General features: G+C 42.9%; 1 protein-coding gene across 1 annotated transcript in view; it reads left to right on the top strand.

Annotated features, from left to right (window-relative positions):
• The window catches only part of HECTD4 (HECT domain E3 ubiquitin protein ligase 4), a 130,755-nt gene that overhangs the window by 18,643 nt on the left and 93,385 nt on the right, over nt 1–18,727 (top strand). The window contains exons 2-6 of the mRNA XM_018569713.1: nt 2,127–2,641; nt 4,714–4,803; nt 11,078–11,208; nt 13,901–14,009; nt 16,342–16,480. Coding sequence (XP_018425215.1) covers nt 2,127–2,641; nt 4,714–4,803; nt 11,078–11,208; nt 13,901–14,009; nt 16,342–16,480 — 984 coding nt within the window. The remainder of the gene's footprint in view (nt 1–2,126; nt 2,642–4,713; nt 4,804–11,077; nt 11,209–13,900; nt 14,010–16,341; nt 16,481–18,727) is intronic.

The raw sequence follows: 18,727 nt of genomic DNA, 5'->3' as shown, positions 1-18,727 counted from the left end.
ACTGAATAGGTGAAAATTTTTGCCTCCTGCCATGGGGCCATTTTTTTCTGGACTTTATTCCTGGTTTATTCCTGTTCAGCCATAAAAGAATGAAACAATCACTTGTCACAGTATCGTGGCATCCTAGTTAGAGTGAGCAGTGATTGTTAGAGGATGTATCCCCTGTCAAACCATGTTAAATATCAGCTTGTCTGCAGGCATAAAAAAGGAAAGGTTTACTAAATTGTTATTTTTGTTTGTTGTTGTACATTAAGTTTTTGATGTTTAGGACTGTACGTAATACAAAAGTCACGTGAATTTGTGGTTATAAGGGACAATGTAGATGCAACTGTTTTAGTCGAGCACTATGTGTGGCTGACAGCAGCTAGAATACAGAGGGTCTTTCTTCCTCTTTCTGTTCTCACATGTACAGATCCCTCATCATTAACAAAATGCCAGGACATCACCATTGGTCGTCTTTGTTTATTTTGTCTAGTCAATCAGTTTTCTTTGTCCTATATTTTTTGCATATACAGTTGCAGTGTCTAAAATACCACTTTTTGTGTGTGTGTTTGGTAACTACAAATGAATTTGTTGTGGAACATCCTGTAAGTCTGTTTTTGTTGGACTGGCCTTTAACAATTTGGACAGTTCTAAAAAAATAAATGTAAAATAGCTTTTAGGACAGGTGAAATGTAGGGCGGCCTGATGATTGCAAGTCGTATTTCTGTTTTGTATTAAAATAAAGAAAATACAAGCTTTCCCTAGCTCTCTCCTCCATGCTAGGAGGGGGGGGGGGCACAGCAAGCAGTGGGCGGGTGCAATAGCCAGCCTACTATTGGCTATTGCAATTTGAAATGGCCAATAGCGTGCTGGTTATTGCACTAGCCCACTACATGCTGTATTTACATTCAGCTGCCGTCTGCAGAATCTTGCCACTGGCAACTGTCATTCCCTGGCGGAAGCTATTCAAGTGCCATGTGCTTACAATTTAAAAAACAAACAAATTATAAAATGTGGGAAAAGGTAATTTTCGGTTTCAGCGTGCCAAATTCTGCTATGGGAGTTGCGTTGCAGTACCATTCATTTCAATGGCACCCCAAACGCGCCTCCCACCCGCAGTATGAAAATCCACACTGGAACACACGGTACCGCAATGCTGGGCGTTCCAGTGCAGTGCGAATGCAAAAAATTGTGCATGCAGTTTTAGTCTGAAGTAAACTTTGTTTGTAACACTCTGTTTGTTTGTCTATTTTTTGTTAAATTAAGGATGGTGTTTATTATTTGTAATTAGATTTATCGAAAAAATTATGAACCAACTAATCGATTATGAAAATTATTAGTTGCAGCCCTACATGGGTCATATAGTCCAGCTGCCTACATCACCACTGTGGAACATGCACCTATACCGCTGACGTGCTTAAAGATGAAAAAAAAATCTAAGAGAATAAACAGATGGCTTTATTAAATAGTATCTATGGTCAAAAATGAAGAATACATCTTTATTCCTATATTGAATTTACATAAGTTTTATCTAACTCCTAATAATAATAATAATAATAATAATAATATTGATCTAGAAGTTTGCAAACCTATTTATTGAAGATGCCCATAGGATGTACTGTCACAATTTCAGTCAGCCCTGTGAATATGCACTTCCTTGTGCCACCACTCTCACAGAGCCTGTCTTCTGAACCCAACATCTAAACAATGTAAGATTATCATTGCATGCTGGAAGCAATGCATGATGGGATGTGTAGTCTTGAGAAATCGAGTCTGCATCACATCACTCAGCGGGGGAAAAACAAAGCACACTGGGAGTCCAGGAAGTTGATGAAAGTGATGGGCTGACGGAAGGCAGCACTCGCCACATAAAAGGGATTTTTTCAAGTAACCTTTAGTTGCATTATTAAAAAGAACTCTAGTATGTATTCCTATGACGATGCTGATGTTATAACAGGATGGTATATTTTGTGATTACAACTCCTGTAATGGTGTGCTCTAGAGGGTGCAGAGTGTGTAGTTGTACTTCAGGTAACACTCTACTTCGTGTTTTATTGATGGGATGTATTTCATGATATCTGTGCGTTATTTTTCCAACACTGCAGCATTTTGAAAGCTAAGACTTTTATTACATTTTGTTTCAGATTTTGACATTCGAAACAAAGAGCCCTACAGAATTAGCAGAACGCTTGCGAGCAGTGTGTGGAAATCAGAGCAACGCTTATGCACGCTTACTTGAATATCGCCTAAACGCCTTGCGTGGATTGTGGAATGCACAGCGTCAGTTGGCTTTGGAAGACCAACATGAAAGGGACGGCTCCGATGAGGAAACACTGGCTTTACTTAAGCGACAAGGCCTGCTACAACAACCAGAACAGGCTCCATTTACATCTCGAATGGGACTTTTGTTGGTGTTTCCCCTTATTCAGTCTCAGAGTAAAACAGACCCCTCACTTTGTAATATAACAGCTGAGGTGTTATTGAACTGCCTTCGAGACTGTCAGCCTTTGAGCCTCACTAAAGAACCAGCTGACTGCTTGAATGGGATAGAGGCTCTGCTTTGTTCCTGGCTGGAAGACACTTCTACTTTAGATCAGCAATGCTCTTTCAAGCAAAAAGAAAACTCTGCTGCTGCCCTGGTGGCCTTGGCATGTGCCAGGTATGTACTAATAAGAAAGAACAACACTTCCTAAGCAATTTTTGGCTGCTCCTGCAGATTGAAAGTCCATAAGGGACACATCTGATCTAGGAGACAGGGAAGGTGGAATGTCATTTAACTGTGTGTAGCGTCATGTCCTACCATAACAGGGCTGGACAAATGCCAGGAGGCAGGTAGCCAATGTTCATTAAAAATTACAGCGGGTGCCTAACTTTTGGGATTTTTTCTAGTTGTAGCTGTTGGATCTGGCTCCAAATAAAAAGCCCTTCTTGCTCCAGGATTGGACACACTGGCTCCTGAATTCCATATTAATTTGCCCACCCCTGTATTATGAGTCTATTCACCATAAAGGCAATAAAGTAAGTCTGCCTGGTGATTAGGTAGCTCTTCCATATTTGTCCACCCTTGTACTATGAGTCTATTCCCTGTAAAGGCATAGTAGTAAGTCTGCCTGGTGATTAGGTGGCTCTTCCATATTAATTTGTCCACCCCCTGTACTATGAGTCTATTCCCCATAAAGGCATAGTAGTAAGTCTGCCTGGTGATTAGGTGGGTCTTCCATATTAATTTGTCCACCCCCTGTACTATGAGTCTATTCACCATAAAGGCATAGTAGTAAGTCTGCCTGGTGATTAGGTGGCTCTTCCATATTAATTTGTCCACCCCTGTACTATGAGTCTATTCACCATAAAGGCATAGAAGTAAGTCTGCCTGGTGATTAGGTGGCTCTTCCATATTAATTTGTCCACCCCTGTACTATGAGTCTATTCACCATAAAGGCATAGAAGTAAGTCTGCCTGGTGATTAGGTAGCTGTTGAGCTCCTCGCACATGCTGTTAAAAATATAATGGCCCTAGTCCATATTTTATATTTACCTGACTAGAAGTAAAGTAATATTTTCCAAAAATGTTATTTTTTTCATTCTGAACATAACAAATCTATCAATTGCAGGTAAAATATATATATTTCAACTGTGTGTTGAGGTGTTTGCCCCATCTTTCACTTTAATGTGATGCCATGTTTTTAATGCTGACTATACATTTCTGCTAATATCTAGGTGACGTTACTGCACTGGTTACCAGTATGAACCCAGAAATTTACCAGCATGGTGAAAGTTTTACCACTGATCATTTCCCTTTTCCATAGTTTGTCATGAAGCAATCCTAATGGTTCGCTGGCTAGGAACGGCAGTTCCTGCAGTGCTCTGATTTATTTTGCATCAGGAAAAAGATCCCGTCACCTCTACCTATTCTGACCAATATGTCTTGTATGACCTCATTCACACTTAAAGTGGCATTAAACCCTCAGATTGTTTAACATAAAACAATACTGTAATGTGTGCCTTATTGTAATCCATGGTCGTTTCCCTTCTCTTTGCTGCTCTTCCTTTTTAAATCCGTATCTCTTCTCATGCTGGGCAGAACTTCTGTTTTGCAGCAGACTGCCTTGTCTCTGGAATGGATACATGGTGTCTGTGTGAAGGTTCACAACCTGAGCCAGCACTACAGGAAGAGGCACTCAGCTGCAAAGGGAAGTTCTCCCCAAGCATGAGAGATACGGATTTAAAAGGAAGAGCAGCAAAGAGAAGGCAAACAACCATGGATTACAGTAAGGCACACATTACAGTATTGGTTTATGTTACAAAATCTGAGGGTTTAATGTCACTTAAAGACTGGGCAGGCTCACGAATGGTTCAGTGTGACTCATGGGAACTGCTGAGGATGGGAAGCTCAATACAAAGCAATAACAGCTGACAGCGGCTGCAGCTGTTTGCATGTGATCAGATATGCTGCAAACAGATTACATTGAGTAGCGATCATTTGTAGGTGATCACAGCATGTCCGATTTATATGTCTTGTACAGTGATTCCCATCCACAGCCGTTTGCTTGAGCGCGGACGCCATGGAGCAGTTCCCAAGATGGCCCCAATCGCAAGGGTGAATGGGGCCTTATGATATATCATTTTATTTTTTTGTGATTTAGAAACATATACTGACTTTGCAGTTTTCTTGTATCTGTATTGTTTCATTGTCCTGTGTCTTTAATGACAAATGTCTTTGTTTATGTTTTAGGGGATCATTAAAAACTTTCATTCACACTGTACATTTGCTGCAGAAACAGACAGACTTAGGATCTTTGCCTGTGGCAGATGTACTATATAGGTAAGTGCAACCACTTGTTTTCAGTGTGATTCATGCTGCTGCCTCAAAAGTCATACATGTTTAGATGTTGTGGCATGGAACAAAATCTGATTTGCATTGATTTAACCCTTAACTAAGGGATAAACACATATTGTCTAAATACAAGAGCCACGTGTATTCCTACTTGAATCTTGGTGTACTTTGTGTATTTCTTCCAGATATGTGCAGTAATCCAGTGTAAAACTTTCCCTCTGTGCAGGAGCTTCCTGTAATGCAGACCAGTCACTGCTGCTTTCTCTTCTTTTGCGGGATGACAGGTCTTGTATTCGCCCGCTCCTGTTGTTTTCTGCAGGCAGACTGTAGTGGGTGATGCCTGCTGGGTCTCTCCCACAGCTCTGTACAGGATATGACAAAGCAAACTTTTTAAAGAAGCAAAAGCATTTGGGGCATGCAGAGTGGATTTATATCTATTTGTAGCTTTGAGGAATTCAGGGAAACAGGAGTGTAGTCAGGTCTATGCAGGGGTCAAGGCAGGTGATAATCAGAGAATGGTCAGGGTAAGCAACCAGTAAGCAGTAGACTAAAAACAGGAGACACTATTATACTGAAGCCTGTTTCTGCTTTGCTGACCCAGACCCACTTACCATTCTCTGCTTGCTGCTTGCCTTGACCCACATCTCACATGCAAACAGCTGCAGGCACTGTCAGCGGTCAATGCTTCGTATTGAGTCAGGTCCATGCAGGGGTCAAGGCAGGCGATAATCAGAGAAAGGTCAGGCACTCGGGGTAGGCAGCTAGTAAACAGTAAACAAAACACTCCCGAGTTGCTGACCCTGAGCAACCAAAAGCATAGTCGGGTCAAGGCAAGCAGCAAGCAGAGAATGGTAAGAGAGTCTGGGTCAGCAAAGCAGGAACAGCCTTCAGTATTTTAGTTTCTCACTCAAACAGGATAGCTGGTTTAAAGGCATAGCACCAGATACTTCCAGATTCTTAAGTACCCCTCTGCATCAGAGGACAGACCCAGCAATGTTTCAGGGTGTTCTGGAAGTTTTGGCACCGATTCTAAGACTACTATTGAAAATACTGGCCAGATTCTGTGAATACCATTAGAAGTACTGGCGGGGAGCTTGTGATTACCATTGGAGGTACTGGCAGGTAATCTTGAAATCCTGGTAGGGATTCCCAGAGAGGTTCTGGAAATCCTGGCAGGAACTCTGCCAGTATCATGATAGCCTTCAATACTTTGAGTCTTTGGCACGGATCAGGCATTTTGGCTACATCCGAGTACTAGAACCAGAGACATCCAGGTAACTAGCATTTTTAGAAAGATCAGCAGTTTCAGCCTCTGCTCTTTTCACGTGAATAGAAAGTTGTTGTTTTTTTTATGCCTGTGAAAGATTTCAGCTTTATGCAAAGCCGCTGTTTTCTGCGTTTTCCTCTATTGTAAACTTCTACTGCATTGCTGTTACTGGTCATTGGCTTGGATCTTATGTCAGACTATGAGTAAAAGGCAGGGTGATGCTTTTGATACTGAATTTTTCCAATTAATTTTTTTAAAACATTGTCACATAATCAATAGAGCGGGAGTACTGATTAAAGGCAATTCAGAGCTGATACATTAAATTTTTGGGTGGATGCCAGCAGGTTCAATCACTTGCTGACTTTCTTTGATCTCCAGGGTTCTCCAATGGTCGGGTTTCCCTATTGAATATGTTTTCCTTTTATCGTCAGGTTCAGCCTTTAGAAATCCAAATGCCATGGCATGTTGGCTCACCTTCAAACACTAGTAGACAATGAAAGCACCTACATACCTATGAATACACCTATGGATACAAATTATGTATTCTAGGTCAAGAACACCGTGATATTACCTTTTTAGAATCCTATGAAATTCTCACTTTCAGTATAAAGGCAGATTCATAGTATTTTCAGGAGATCATAATAAAGCTGAACTCCAGCCTTCCCACCAGTCTTGCACAGTTATACAGGCTCCTCTACTGTCCTGAAATGACATACTCTGATTTTACTGCACACTGTGAGCTCTTCCCAGTGTGCATTACAAGCTGTAGCACGTCAGAGCCCACCTCTAGCCCTTTCCTTCCCAGCCTTACTGTCTCTGGTCCATCCCTTTTCATTTACTGGTTTTCTATTCTTTCAGTCGTGGAGGCTCCTTCTAGCATATGGGTGTTGCTTAGGTTGGTCTCTCCATGTCCTGATTCCCTTTGTAACCGAGAGAGATTTGAAATATAACAGGTGAGGTTAAATCTGCCAGTGGAGACCAAGGGGGGGATTCCCTTCACTTTGTGGAGTGATTTCCCCTTATGTACTGTTGCCCGTTCAAGTCAGGAAGAGATGGGAAATCTCCCTAGCAGCTTACAGCTGCAAACATTAGTGTTTTAACCTTTACAATTCTCGGGAAGAAGAATTGTATTTTAAGTCGGGTTCTACCATTTCTCTTTTTCCCTGCTTCTTCTCCCAGCAGTGACTTTGCTGCCTTCCAGCCTTTTGATTAAATATAAAGTACCTGCACACTTTTTACATTAGAAGGTTGGGAGGCTGCAAGTCCCCCTGCTAAAGCTGCTAAGAAACTGACCTGGACTAGGAAATAACTTCAGATCTTCTACTGTGGACTTTGAGGATGATTTACTCCAAAGTACCTACAGCTACAAAGGTCCGTGAGGATTAAAAAAAAAACATATTTACTGCTACTATATATGGCTTATTTTGTATATAGATGTTGGTAAAGTTTTAGAAAATACTTGATCCCAGCTTCTGCTGTGCCTGTGCACTTCTGTGATGGGATAAATGCTAAGCACAGGCTCCTAGTGCTGTAGTAGAATTGTCACCCTGCCCTTCATGTTGCTGACTTGGAACTACAGGATGCTGACATTAGGCTGGAGTGTGGGACACGGAGCATGAACGCTTGCAGGCAAATTCCGCAATGGTGTCTGGGATGTGAAATTCTGGACCCTATAGTAACGTCACCAGCTGTGGCTTTCACCTCAGAGGAGCTGAAGCTGTCCCATTACTGCCTAAGGCCCCGTTCACATTGCGCGATTCGCAAATCGCGCGATAACGCGCAAATGCTTGCATTGAGCAAGCGAGAATCGCGGCAAAATCCGCTCCAAAAAGGGTCCTGCTGTAGCGACACACGACCCGCGACAGCAGGACCCTTTGCCCCATTGAGATGCATTGAAGAGCGATATCGCGTGGTAAATAGCCGCGATATCGCGGGAATTACCGCGCGATAAATCGCTCAATGTGAACGGGGCCTAATATTATAGGGGGAAAAAAGGTATTTAGTAGTGTGTTTAAATATTGTAATTCACTCAAATTGATTAGATTGGGTGTGCAATGCACCGTGACTTCTTAGTTTTATAAATGCTTTAGATTATGTAGATGTATAAATACTTCAGTGTCCCTAGCCTGGCCATATATTCACTTAGGTGCTATTTTGTGCCTGTTTAGGAAATGCAATCAAGTACAGTAGCAATGGTCCTCCCGCTGTTATTGAGAGGTGGGTCTGCCAGGCTGACAGAAGCTCAGGCTTTCATTGCCTGCCTGCCCACTGGGCCTCAGCCATCTGCTGCAACATGAATTCTGCATGGAGGAGGGGGTGGTGATCAGAAGAAATATTTAACTGTTAGCCTAAGTCAGGGATGGCCAAATCCCAGGAGCCAGATAGCCCATGCTCCTTAAACATTATATGCTTTTGAGGCTTCCCTAGTTGTTGCCAATGGACCTGCCTCCTAAAAAAAAAAAAATCCTGCTTCCTCCTTCATTGGACAAACTGGCTCCTGAATTCCAGATTATTATTATTATTATTATTATACAGGATTTATATAGCGCCAACAGTTTGCGCAGCGCTTTACAATATAAGGAAGAGATTACAATCACAATGCAATGCAAGACAAGATGGTAAGGAGATGAATTTGTACACCAGCTCCATTCAATTGATGTAGTAAATAGCTATAGATCTCTATAAGCTCTGAACTGTAATGAAAGTAATGGTCCAGCCAGAAGACATCTTAGTTCTAGGTGATGTCCGGTAGGCTTGGTCAGTCCTGGTATCTATATCTTGGATACTCTGTTAGATCTCCCTGCCGTAGTACTGAACTCATTTCCTCTTACCTAGGGGTTTAGGTTGTTCCCATTCACTTTTGCATGCTTCAGCACCTCCTGTTTCTTAAAGTTTAAAGCTGCCCATACACTAATAGATTTCAGAACGTTCGTACGCAGGATCTTTCATTACCACACGATAATGCCATTTAGATGCTTGACGGATGTCTAGTGTTTGATTTTACCTTGGATTTTGGATTGAATGGAGTTTTCTAAACAAAAACCACATTCACTATTAGAATTTCGTTTGATCGAGAAACATTTTCCATCCTGCTCTTCTCCTTTTTGTTTTTTTTTTCTTTTCTGACCATGTTTCATGTTACACCCATATTTAGGGTGTAAAATGGTCACATCCTCAACCCCCAGACCTTTTCCGGCTCTCCCACTTCCTTCCATTCCCCAGCTGAATGGCTGTATTTTTCTACCCGCAGGCTGCTGTCATATTTATTTATTTTTATATTTGCTGCGAGTGGCTCTGCCCACAGAGCAGCGTCATCCATTAAATAGATCCATTCAAAGGAGAGACTACAAGTCCCGTCAGCCACTCGTAGTTCTCAGTGCAATACAAGTGCGGTGATGCCGCCATGTCCATTGATACTTTTTCCTGTCTTTTCACCCTCCCCATTGGGCAAGACCAGTGCATTGACATTGCTCACATCACCTGCTGCTAAAGGGGAATTCTTTTTTGGATTCAGGCTGAAAGATAAGTATTTGGGATCACTTTTAATGATCTTGCTCAAATATTTTATATATAAGGCGTAAGTCTACTTTTAAGCTTTATATCAATATTTGTATTGTTGTTTTTTTTTTTTTAAATCATGATTTTAGATTGATGTGGAGAGTGTGTGTTTTATATAACCAAAGCTTTTTTTTTCCCACTAAAGGGTTAAAAGCTCTATTAGGCCCCTTTTCACACGACTGGTCCGAACAGGTCCGCCTGTCAGTTTTTCAGCTGGACCCGATCGGATGCTCAATGCAAGTCTATGGACGGCCGTGTGTAAATGGACAAGCGTACGTTTACACCCAGTTGACCCCGCCTCCACAAACAGAGCAGTGTTCCGTTTTCCGATAGACTGGATTGTGACAGATCGGGGGGAATCTGATGTAAATGGACATATGTCCGTTTACATCAAGATTCCCCATAGACTGGCATGGGGTCCGGTAAATGCAGTTTCCCCCCCCCCCATCGCAAGGTGGATGGCAAAACTGTATGGACAGTGATGTCAGTCGTGACATCCGCTCCGTACTACGTTGATCAGAGAGGAGCTGTATACCAACCCTCTCCTGATCATCCCATGTGAAAGGGGGCTTAGGTTAATTTTTTGGCATCTGCGTCCACTGGGGAGATTTCCCTTCACTTCCTGTCTTGGAGACACAACAGACAATTAGAAATCTCACCAAAGAAAGGGTAATTCTTGTCTTGGACAGTTGTCCACTGAACATTTTTCCCCACTGGTTGATTCTTGCATTGGTGGCAACTGTAAAATTCTGGATTTCCCCTCACTTTCTGTCCCGTGACTATGGTAACCTGGAGTGAATCTTGCCAGCGGGTACACAGACCACAGTACAAACTTGACAGGGGCTCTAACCCTTACACATTCTGTCCAAAAAATTATAAAGCTTTTGCCCTTGCATATACTTTAGGGAGAACCTTTTGATGTTGTAAAATGGAGGGTTTGGTATCCTGCAAGGTCTAGTGGTTGTGTGCGCTAATCACTGTTCATAAATAAAACTTTCTAATCTTGCATTAGGCGCTGCCAGTTTAAACTTCCTGAATCCTTCCAGGCGGTGCCAGCCGTTAGAGAACACTGGTCCCTTTCACACAACTCTTGTGTATTTCACTGCTTGATACATCTAACACAGCTGTTAATGACCATATCCTCCATGTTGATAACACAACCATTGTACAGGGTAGACTCTGGTTATAACGATCATTTGCCATAATGACTATTTTCAGCAATGATGGCGATGAGAACTGCAAAAGCAGATGGCTAAGAATGATGATTGTTAATGCAAATGACACATGTAAAGCTTGGTGAATTGAGTATGAATGTATAAGGAAGGAATCTCGTTCAGTCTTCTATGTTTGACATTGTGACACCTAGGCAGCACCTTTTTCTTGTCTGCTAAGTTATATTTGAACGAATACACTAGTTATTCTTTCCTTTACTGTTAGGTTGCTGCTGCTGGAAGGAGGGCCAGGATCTCCCTCTTGTTTACTGGGAAGCAAGCACATTGTATCCTGGGGTTTCGAGGATATGCTTCCAGCTCCTGATGGGACCAGTGGTGCAAATAATGAAAACAAAGGTAAAGCATCAAACATTGAGAAAAGCAGCAGGACGCTGCCAATAAATATGTAGTACAAGCTTCTGTTTTATCTTATTTGATATGCTTCACTTATTAGTGAATGGGGTTTTTGCATATCGGTATGATATTTAGTCTTATTTGGGTGTTGAATTGTTGAAGGCAGCTCCTCATTATGCTATCTGTCGTAGGGACTTTTAAAGTGTAGGCATAAAACAAAAAAAACAGATTTAGTACATTTCTGCAATAATGCAGATTTCCCTGTATTTTATCTTTTTAATAAAGCTTCAAGTACATGGAACACCATTCATTTCCATGGTGATGTCAGCCCACTCGCCTGTGCCATGGAAAGGTGTGACCCCGTCCGAAAACTTAGAGAAGGCCGGAAGGCATCCTGCTTTAGAAAGGCTAAGCTAACCACACAGTCCCTCTGCTGCTCTGAAATCCTAAGCACTATTATTTGCCCTCCCCAGTTCTCCCCTCGGAGTATAGAGCACCTTCACCATGTATTATGGAAATGTAGAGGTGTTGTGTAGGTCAGCTGGTGAGAACGTGGCAGGGCTTAAACAGGAGTTCACTGGATTTCTGGCTGATCTAACAGGTATTTGTACAGAGACAAAAATGTGGAGAAATGTGTCCCCCCCCCGCCTGGATATACACTTTAAATATCTATTCATGGAACTACTTGGATAAAAAGACACACAGAAGAAAGAAGCAGCAGCAATGGGACACATTTAAAATGCTGTTCTTTTCTACCAAATAAGTTGACATGTCCATTACAGCCCTTAGGATTGTATATGTCACCAGGCAAAAGGAAACCACAAAGTTTATTAAAGAAGTCAACAACATGTATTATATATCAAAGCTCAGTCACCACACTCCCACAGTCTATGTTGCTTTGTATCCCATTCTTCTATGTGATGTAGACACTGAGATACAGACTTTGACAACTGACTCCTCTTCATTCCTGACCACACTCTGCAAAGGAGATGAACTCTTGATGGGCATCTCTCATCTCACTGACCCTGAGCTTTTCCAACATAAGCACAGTCACAGGAATGTAGGTGCAGGGGGCACACCATCACAGGAATTGGTTCAGGCACTAGAACTGGGAAGGGAGAATTGTTTTGTGTCTGGAAAGTGCAGAGACAATGAGCTCAAGAGGCAGGCGGTCTCCTTTGCAGAGTGTGGTCAGTAATGGGGTGGTGGTAGTGTTGGGAGGGGGGTTGCATCAGTGGCATGCTGTCACCCTTTGGATCTCAGCTTCTGCTGCACACAGATGCATGGGATAAAAGGCAACATAAATATACATCTAGTATTTCATACATTTGTTTCTTTTTTTTTCTTCTGATCTGTGTATATTTAGATGCTTAAAGGAGAACTATGAGGTGAGTGCTTTTCACTCATCCTCATAGTTCTAGCCGACCTCTGACAATGAAACTGTCACAGGTCGGCTCAGTAGATCGGGAAGTGAGGGAACACATACCGGCGTTCGCTCACTTCTCGATCCTGTCACGGCTCTCTGCCGTGACAGGGGAGGGGCTGGATTCCCCCCTCCCCGCTCCAACCTCCAGCGCTGACTGGCGGAACGGGAGGGGGCGGGTACAGCTGGCTCTGCCTCTAAATAGGCAATGCCAGCTGTCACTCACGCAGCTGGACGGATCCGCTTCAGCTGCGGCGTCTCAGTATACCGCGAGCCGTAGCTCGCGGTATACTGAGCTTTGGGTGACGGGAGGACGCTTGTTTGTGCCCTCCTGTTACCCTAAGGAGAACTATGGGGAAAAGCGCCCTTGTTTACATACAGATCAAGCTGTTCAGGAAAAGTAACCGGGTTTGGGAAAAAACCTTAGCACTGCCAGGGGTGCTTGAACAATTGCAACAATTGTATAGTTGCTCTGCCTATGTGCTCGTCTATGCAGTGGTGTATTTTGGTTTTGTGCTGCCCTAGGCAAGACTAAACTCGGGCACCCCCTCAGCCTAAATTTGGCCCACCCCATCCTGTTTAGGACATTTTGCGCAACCTGTCAGTCACTGGATACAGCGCACACGGGGTCTCCGGAGAGCTGTGTATGGTCTCTGGTAGGCTGTACGGGGTCTCAAGAGAGCTGTGCAGGGTTTATGGTGGGCTGTGTGGGGTCTATGGTGTGCTGTGCTGGGTCTCAGGAGGACTGTGCAGAGTCCCTTTCCCCGATACAGTACATGTGCTGCTCCTCTTACCTGCAGTCTGAAGTGCCATCAGTACCAACAGGATACATTGCAGTCCCCGAGCCTGCTTCTGGGACATCCCACCATCAGATCACATGCCATGGCCGGCCCCGATCCACTTGCTGCTTCCTCTCTACCTCCTGTACAAAGCCAGCTGGACTTCCCTCCCCTCCGCAGCTCTCTAATTAGGCAACAGCTTTTAGGGCCTTGCAGCCGCCAAGGTTGCCTCATTAGGCAGCTGCCGCTGCCTGATTCTGTGCCGCAAGTTCCCAGTATGCCCAAAGGTAAGTCCGGCCCTCTTCGTCTCATTGGTTTGAAGCAGCATTTTTTTGCCTCCCCCCTGGAAAGTGCCGCCCTAGGCAAATGCCTAGTTTGCCTTGTGGTAGATACACCCCTGCGTCTATGTGCCACCACAACATCAAGCTTTTTTTGCAGATTGTAAATAAAGATTTCACCTCTGTCTCACCTTACACATTTGTTTTTTTATTAGATGCAGATTTGGGTCGCTGCTTGGCATCAGATGGGCTTTACTTATATACAACTAACTCTGTGGGAAGAGCGTTAAGCAAGCTGGGATCAGGACTTCATGGCACTTTACGGTGAGTCTCGTTTTGTTTTGTTTTAATATTAAACAGATATCTGCAAAACAGAACTATTTGCAGCCTCGAAGAGCCTTGAAAATACATATGTACTGTACTGTATGCAACTTATAGAAATGGCCCTATTGCTCCTAAAATATGCATCTAAGGCCGCATTTACACTGCCAATTACGGGCATACACCTCAAATAATTCACGTAAAGCTGCGGCCCAGATCATAGGTCCTTGAGATCAGCCAGGGCCAGGAATCCTGTACAAATCAATGACAGGCTGACAGGAACCATGGCTGTTTACTGTGACACCCACACTTGCTCATTTCTTGCCCTGCTGAAAGGAAATTTCTCTAGTGATGACAGACAGAAATCTAAATTTGGCAGACGTTCTGACTCTTTCTATATTGAAAACCTAAAAAAAAAATTTTGTCTGGCACTTTGATACAATTTTATGACATTAAATTTATTGGTGATTTTTTTGTTTTTTGTAGCGGTGTATAAAATAAAGGGGGGAAAAGTAGGTTACACACAAAAAAAAGTGTTTTATTTTTTCTATCCAGACAGGTGAAAGACATCCTCAGAAAAAGCATATTTTATGGTGTTGAAACTTTACTTGGTTATAGGCTGTTTTATGCAGTGGGCTTTGAGCTATACAGCGTCTTTGTGTTTTGCATGGCTTACCGTCACATATAAATTACATATTACTCCAAAATATTATTTTTCTAATATCTTGCATCCATTCCAATAATTTCAAGCAGCATTGTAAAAAAAATAAAAAATTAAGTTACATTCACTGAGTATAGGGAATGTCATTCTTGAAAGGGAAGCCTTGCTCAGAATGACTGTGGACTGTTTAAAGAGCATCGATGGTCTCTTTCTGCTGCAAGGTCCTTTCAAATACATTAGTCATCATTCTTGCAAGCACAGCTGCATCACCATGCAGGCATTCTGCTGCAAAATGAATTCTCACCTTTCCCATAGAAGTCAACGGGCTTGAATCTGACATCACTAGAATATTATGCTGGTGCTGTTGTATAATAATGCAGAAGTTGAATAAAGAGTACATTTTCCATAAATTTGAAATCGTGTATGGTTACTGAAGAGGACTTAGGCTGGGTTCACACCTGGGCATACGGAATATGCGCGTTTTTACCGCGACAAACGCGCGTTTCCGAGGGCTATCCGGCTGTATGCTAATGAATACGCGTGGCAAATACGCCCCAAAGAAGCTCCTGTACTTCTTTGGACGTAGGGCGCTTTACAGCGCGTTCCTTTCACGCTGTATAACGCCCAGGTGGGAACCATGCCCATAAGCAATTATTGGTTTTCACATGTTGAGCGTTTTACAGCACGTAGGACAGTAGAAAGGAATCATGGCACACTCACAAGCCAGCATGTAAAACAACTTGTCTCACCACTAAGGTTAATATCAGAGGTTTGGATACACGTCTTCTGCAGAAAATGTGAAAGCCGCGCCAAGGCACCTCTTATAGTGCGGTCCTAACTCTAAACTATTAGAGTCTCCATCTTGGAGCACATGGGGGCAGAAGATTTCAAATTGGGTGCAGGTTTGTCAGGAGGACGCCCAGCCTCCTTAAAGGCACAGGAACACACAAGGGATCCCGCACATCCCAATGGCAGCTGAGAACCCCCATGCATCACTGCACCAAATCGGTCAAGCAAAACAAATTACAAACGCACTCAACAATTTGTCACCAGCTATACAGTAAGGTGCACACGAAATGGGCTTTGCGGCTGTGCGGCTTTCACATTTTCTGCAGAAGACGTGTATCCAAACCTCTGTTATTAACCTCAGTGGTGAGACAAGTTGTTTTACATGCTGGCTTGTGAGTGTGCCATGATACCTTTCTACTGTTTTACTGTCCAAAGCCCATTTCGTGTGCACCTTACTGTATAACTGGTAACAAATTGTTGAGTGCGTTTGTCATTTGTTTTGCTTTACAGCACGTAGGAACGCGCTGTAAAACGCCAAGGTGTGAACCAGGCCTTAAAAGTAGCATGTTCAGCTTCAGTCTGGTTCATTCTGTAAAGCACATTGCCACGCCTGTACACTACCAAATAATATAATCCCTAGATAACTTGTAGATTACAGCCCTAATACCACACTATGTACTAACTCATGTAATCTAATCAGATTTTTGCAAAAGTGATATTCTGAGAGTTTTTTGTCTTTCTTGCTACTAGACTTATTCTTTCTGCTGCTAGGCTTAAAAATTTACACTTGTGTTTCAAGAACAATTGGTCCTCCATTTTATGTCTATAACATGCATATTCTGTCATTTGTCATGGATAATGCTAACTCTGCCCGTTTCTCTTCAGAGGTTTTGTCTATTGTCGAAATGAAGAGTTGGAGGCTGGCTGGATTGCTTATGGAAGCGGGAAGCTGCTTCATCGGCCAGCATCTTTCGATAACAAGCCTCATTTCCTTTTCCAAATAGTTGACCAGTACACCCTTCAGGTAAATAATTGTTAAAAATAAAGTGATCATATTGGGGGGAATTGATCAAAAGGGGAACAGACAAAATCTGGAGCAGCTGTGCACGGCAACCAATCGGCTTCTCGCTTTCATTTTCAAATCTTAACTGAACAAACTGAAGTGAGAGGCTGATTGGTTGCCATGGGCAACTGCTCTAGATTTTGTCTGCTCCAGTATTGATCATTTCCCCGCTTTGTATTTTGCGGTTTGTTTTTACATGCATAATTTGTGTAATAAAAAGTAATAGAAATGATAGTGATATGCTGATGTCCTATTCAATTTAACCCCTCCCTTAACTTAGTAAAGGGTTAACATTTGGAAAGAGGGAAATGTCTCCTCATCGCAGATGACGTGACAAGAGGTGAGGGGAAATATCTGCAGTGGGGAGACTGACAGTAACAATTTTACAGGCTCTTTCCCCACCCTCCAAAACCTAAAAACATTTGGCTGGTTTTGGGTTTGAGGTAGGATAGTAATTTTTTTTTGGGGGGGGGGGGGGCAGTATTCCTCCATTAGCTCTTCCATGGCAGTAAGCTATGCTGAATATCGAGCCCTTTTTAAAAGGGCTCGATCACATCAGCAGATGTGTTTTATTTACCCCAGCATGTTATGTTGTACTGCATTGTGCAACACACTGAGTTGAGAAAGTCCTTTTTTTCTTTTTCCCCCCGCCCCCTTCTAGTGCACTCCACCGCAATGCGTTTGTGTGAACTGACCCCATTGTAAAGCAGGCAGTTTGTCTTATCTATGCAAAGCCTAACACATTTAAGTGTGAACAGGCCCTAACATTCTGTAGTCCTGTTATGGCGATATCCACTCCTATCCTAGGGCCTGTTCACATGAGTTTCAGGTCCGGATCAGCAGATGCGGTGCTATGTGTTTTGCCGCGATTTTGATGCGTTCCAGTAAAAAAAAAATGTTTTTAATTTTTTTTTTGCTGGAGTGGGGCTATGATTATGTTAGCTGCAGTGCAATGCATTCTTGATGCGTTTTGCGTTTCCGGACCGTTTCAAAATGTGACATGCAGTATTTTTCTGTCGTAACCTGAACGGACTGCGCACGTGAGAACTGTAGCCCATAAAACACATAGAGATACATTGGGATGCATTGTTAGTGCAGGAGCGTACGGATCAGGTCAGCACACAAAACGGACGTCGTGTGAACAGGGCCTGGTAACCAGGTTCCTACCCTTCCCCTCTCTAAATGAAAAAAAAAATGTTTTGATTATTTTTTTTCTGGAGGTCTTGTAGCAAATGTACTCTCCAATGCTGATCCTAATAAACATCAGCCCAGTGAAAGCTCCCCAGGCAATATGGGTCATGCATTTGATCTCCTTTAAGACCCTCAAGACTGGGCAGCAACTTGCTTTGTAAGGATAGCTATTATTATGCAGCTTGTCCCTATTTGACAATATCCCCATTAGTTCTTTGGCTGGCGTATCCAATTGCTACATGCTTCAGCAAAATTTTATTTTAATCTTAAACCGCTGCACCAACAAGCACACTCAGCAGTTTAAGCTTTAAAGGCAAATCCTACTGTGACATGCAATTTCTAAATGGAATAGGGCACATGGGGAATCAGACTCGCAACATAACTTACAATAGGATGTTTTTGACAAACTGGTAAAAGAGTTTGTTTACCTTTTCTTATTAATTCAGAATAGGAGGTGGTGAAACCATTATATTTTTACAAAGTTATATTTTTGCTCTGTCCCCATAGAACAAATTACTTCCTCACGTCCTGTCCTAGTGACCACATGGAAAAAGGGGGGGAACTGCCCCAAGTAGGGACACGGATCCTCTCCTGATCACAGCAGTAGAGATCGGACCGCTGTGACATTCGTGTCCGTACAGCTTTTTTCCCCTTCATTTTGCGATGGAGTAAAAAAAAAAAAACTGCAATTACCGACCCCATGTCTGTCTATGGGGAATTGGATGTAAAAGGACATGTCCATTTAGATCAGATTACCCTGATCGGTAACAATCCGGTGAAACGGATCTCTGATCCCTTTGTTTTTTTCGGACCTGGTCAGTCGGGGGTAACCGGGTGTAAACAGACACCATCCATTCACACACGGCTGCTCACAGACTTGCATTAGGCATCTGATCGGGTCCGTCTGAAAAACTGACAGGCGGATCCGATCGGACCGCCCATGTGAAAGGGGCCTAAGGTTGGAATCGGTGTTTTCAGTTTGTGTTTCAAAGGAACTTTTTATCTGTAAAGAAAACC

Source organism: Nanorana parkeri, unplaced genomic scaffold (assembly GCF_000935625.1).
Source record: "Nanorana parkeri isolate BGI_ZX_2015 unplaced genomic scaffold, ASM93562v1 scaffold1381, whole genome shotgun sequence".
Taxonomy (NCBI): Eukaryota; Metazoa; Chordata; class Amphibia; order Anura; family Dicroglossidae; genus Nanorana; species Nanorana parkeri.
This window is presented reverse-complemented; position numbering and strand designations above follow the sequence as displayed.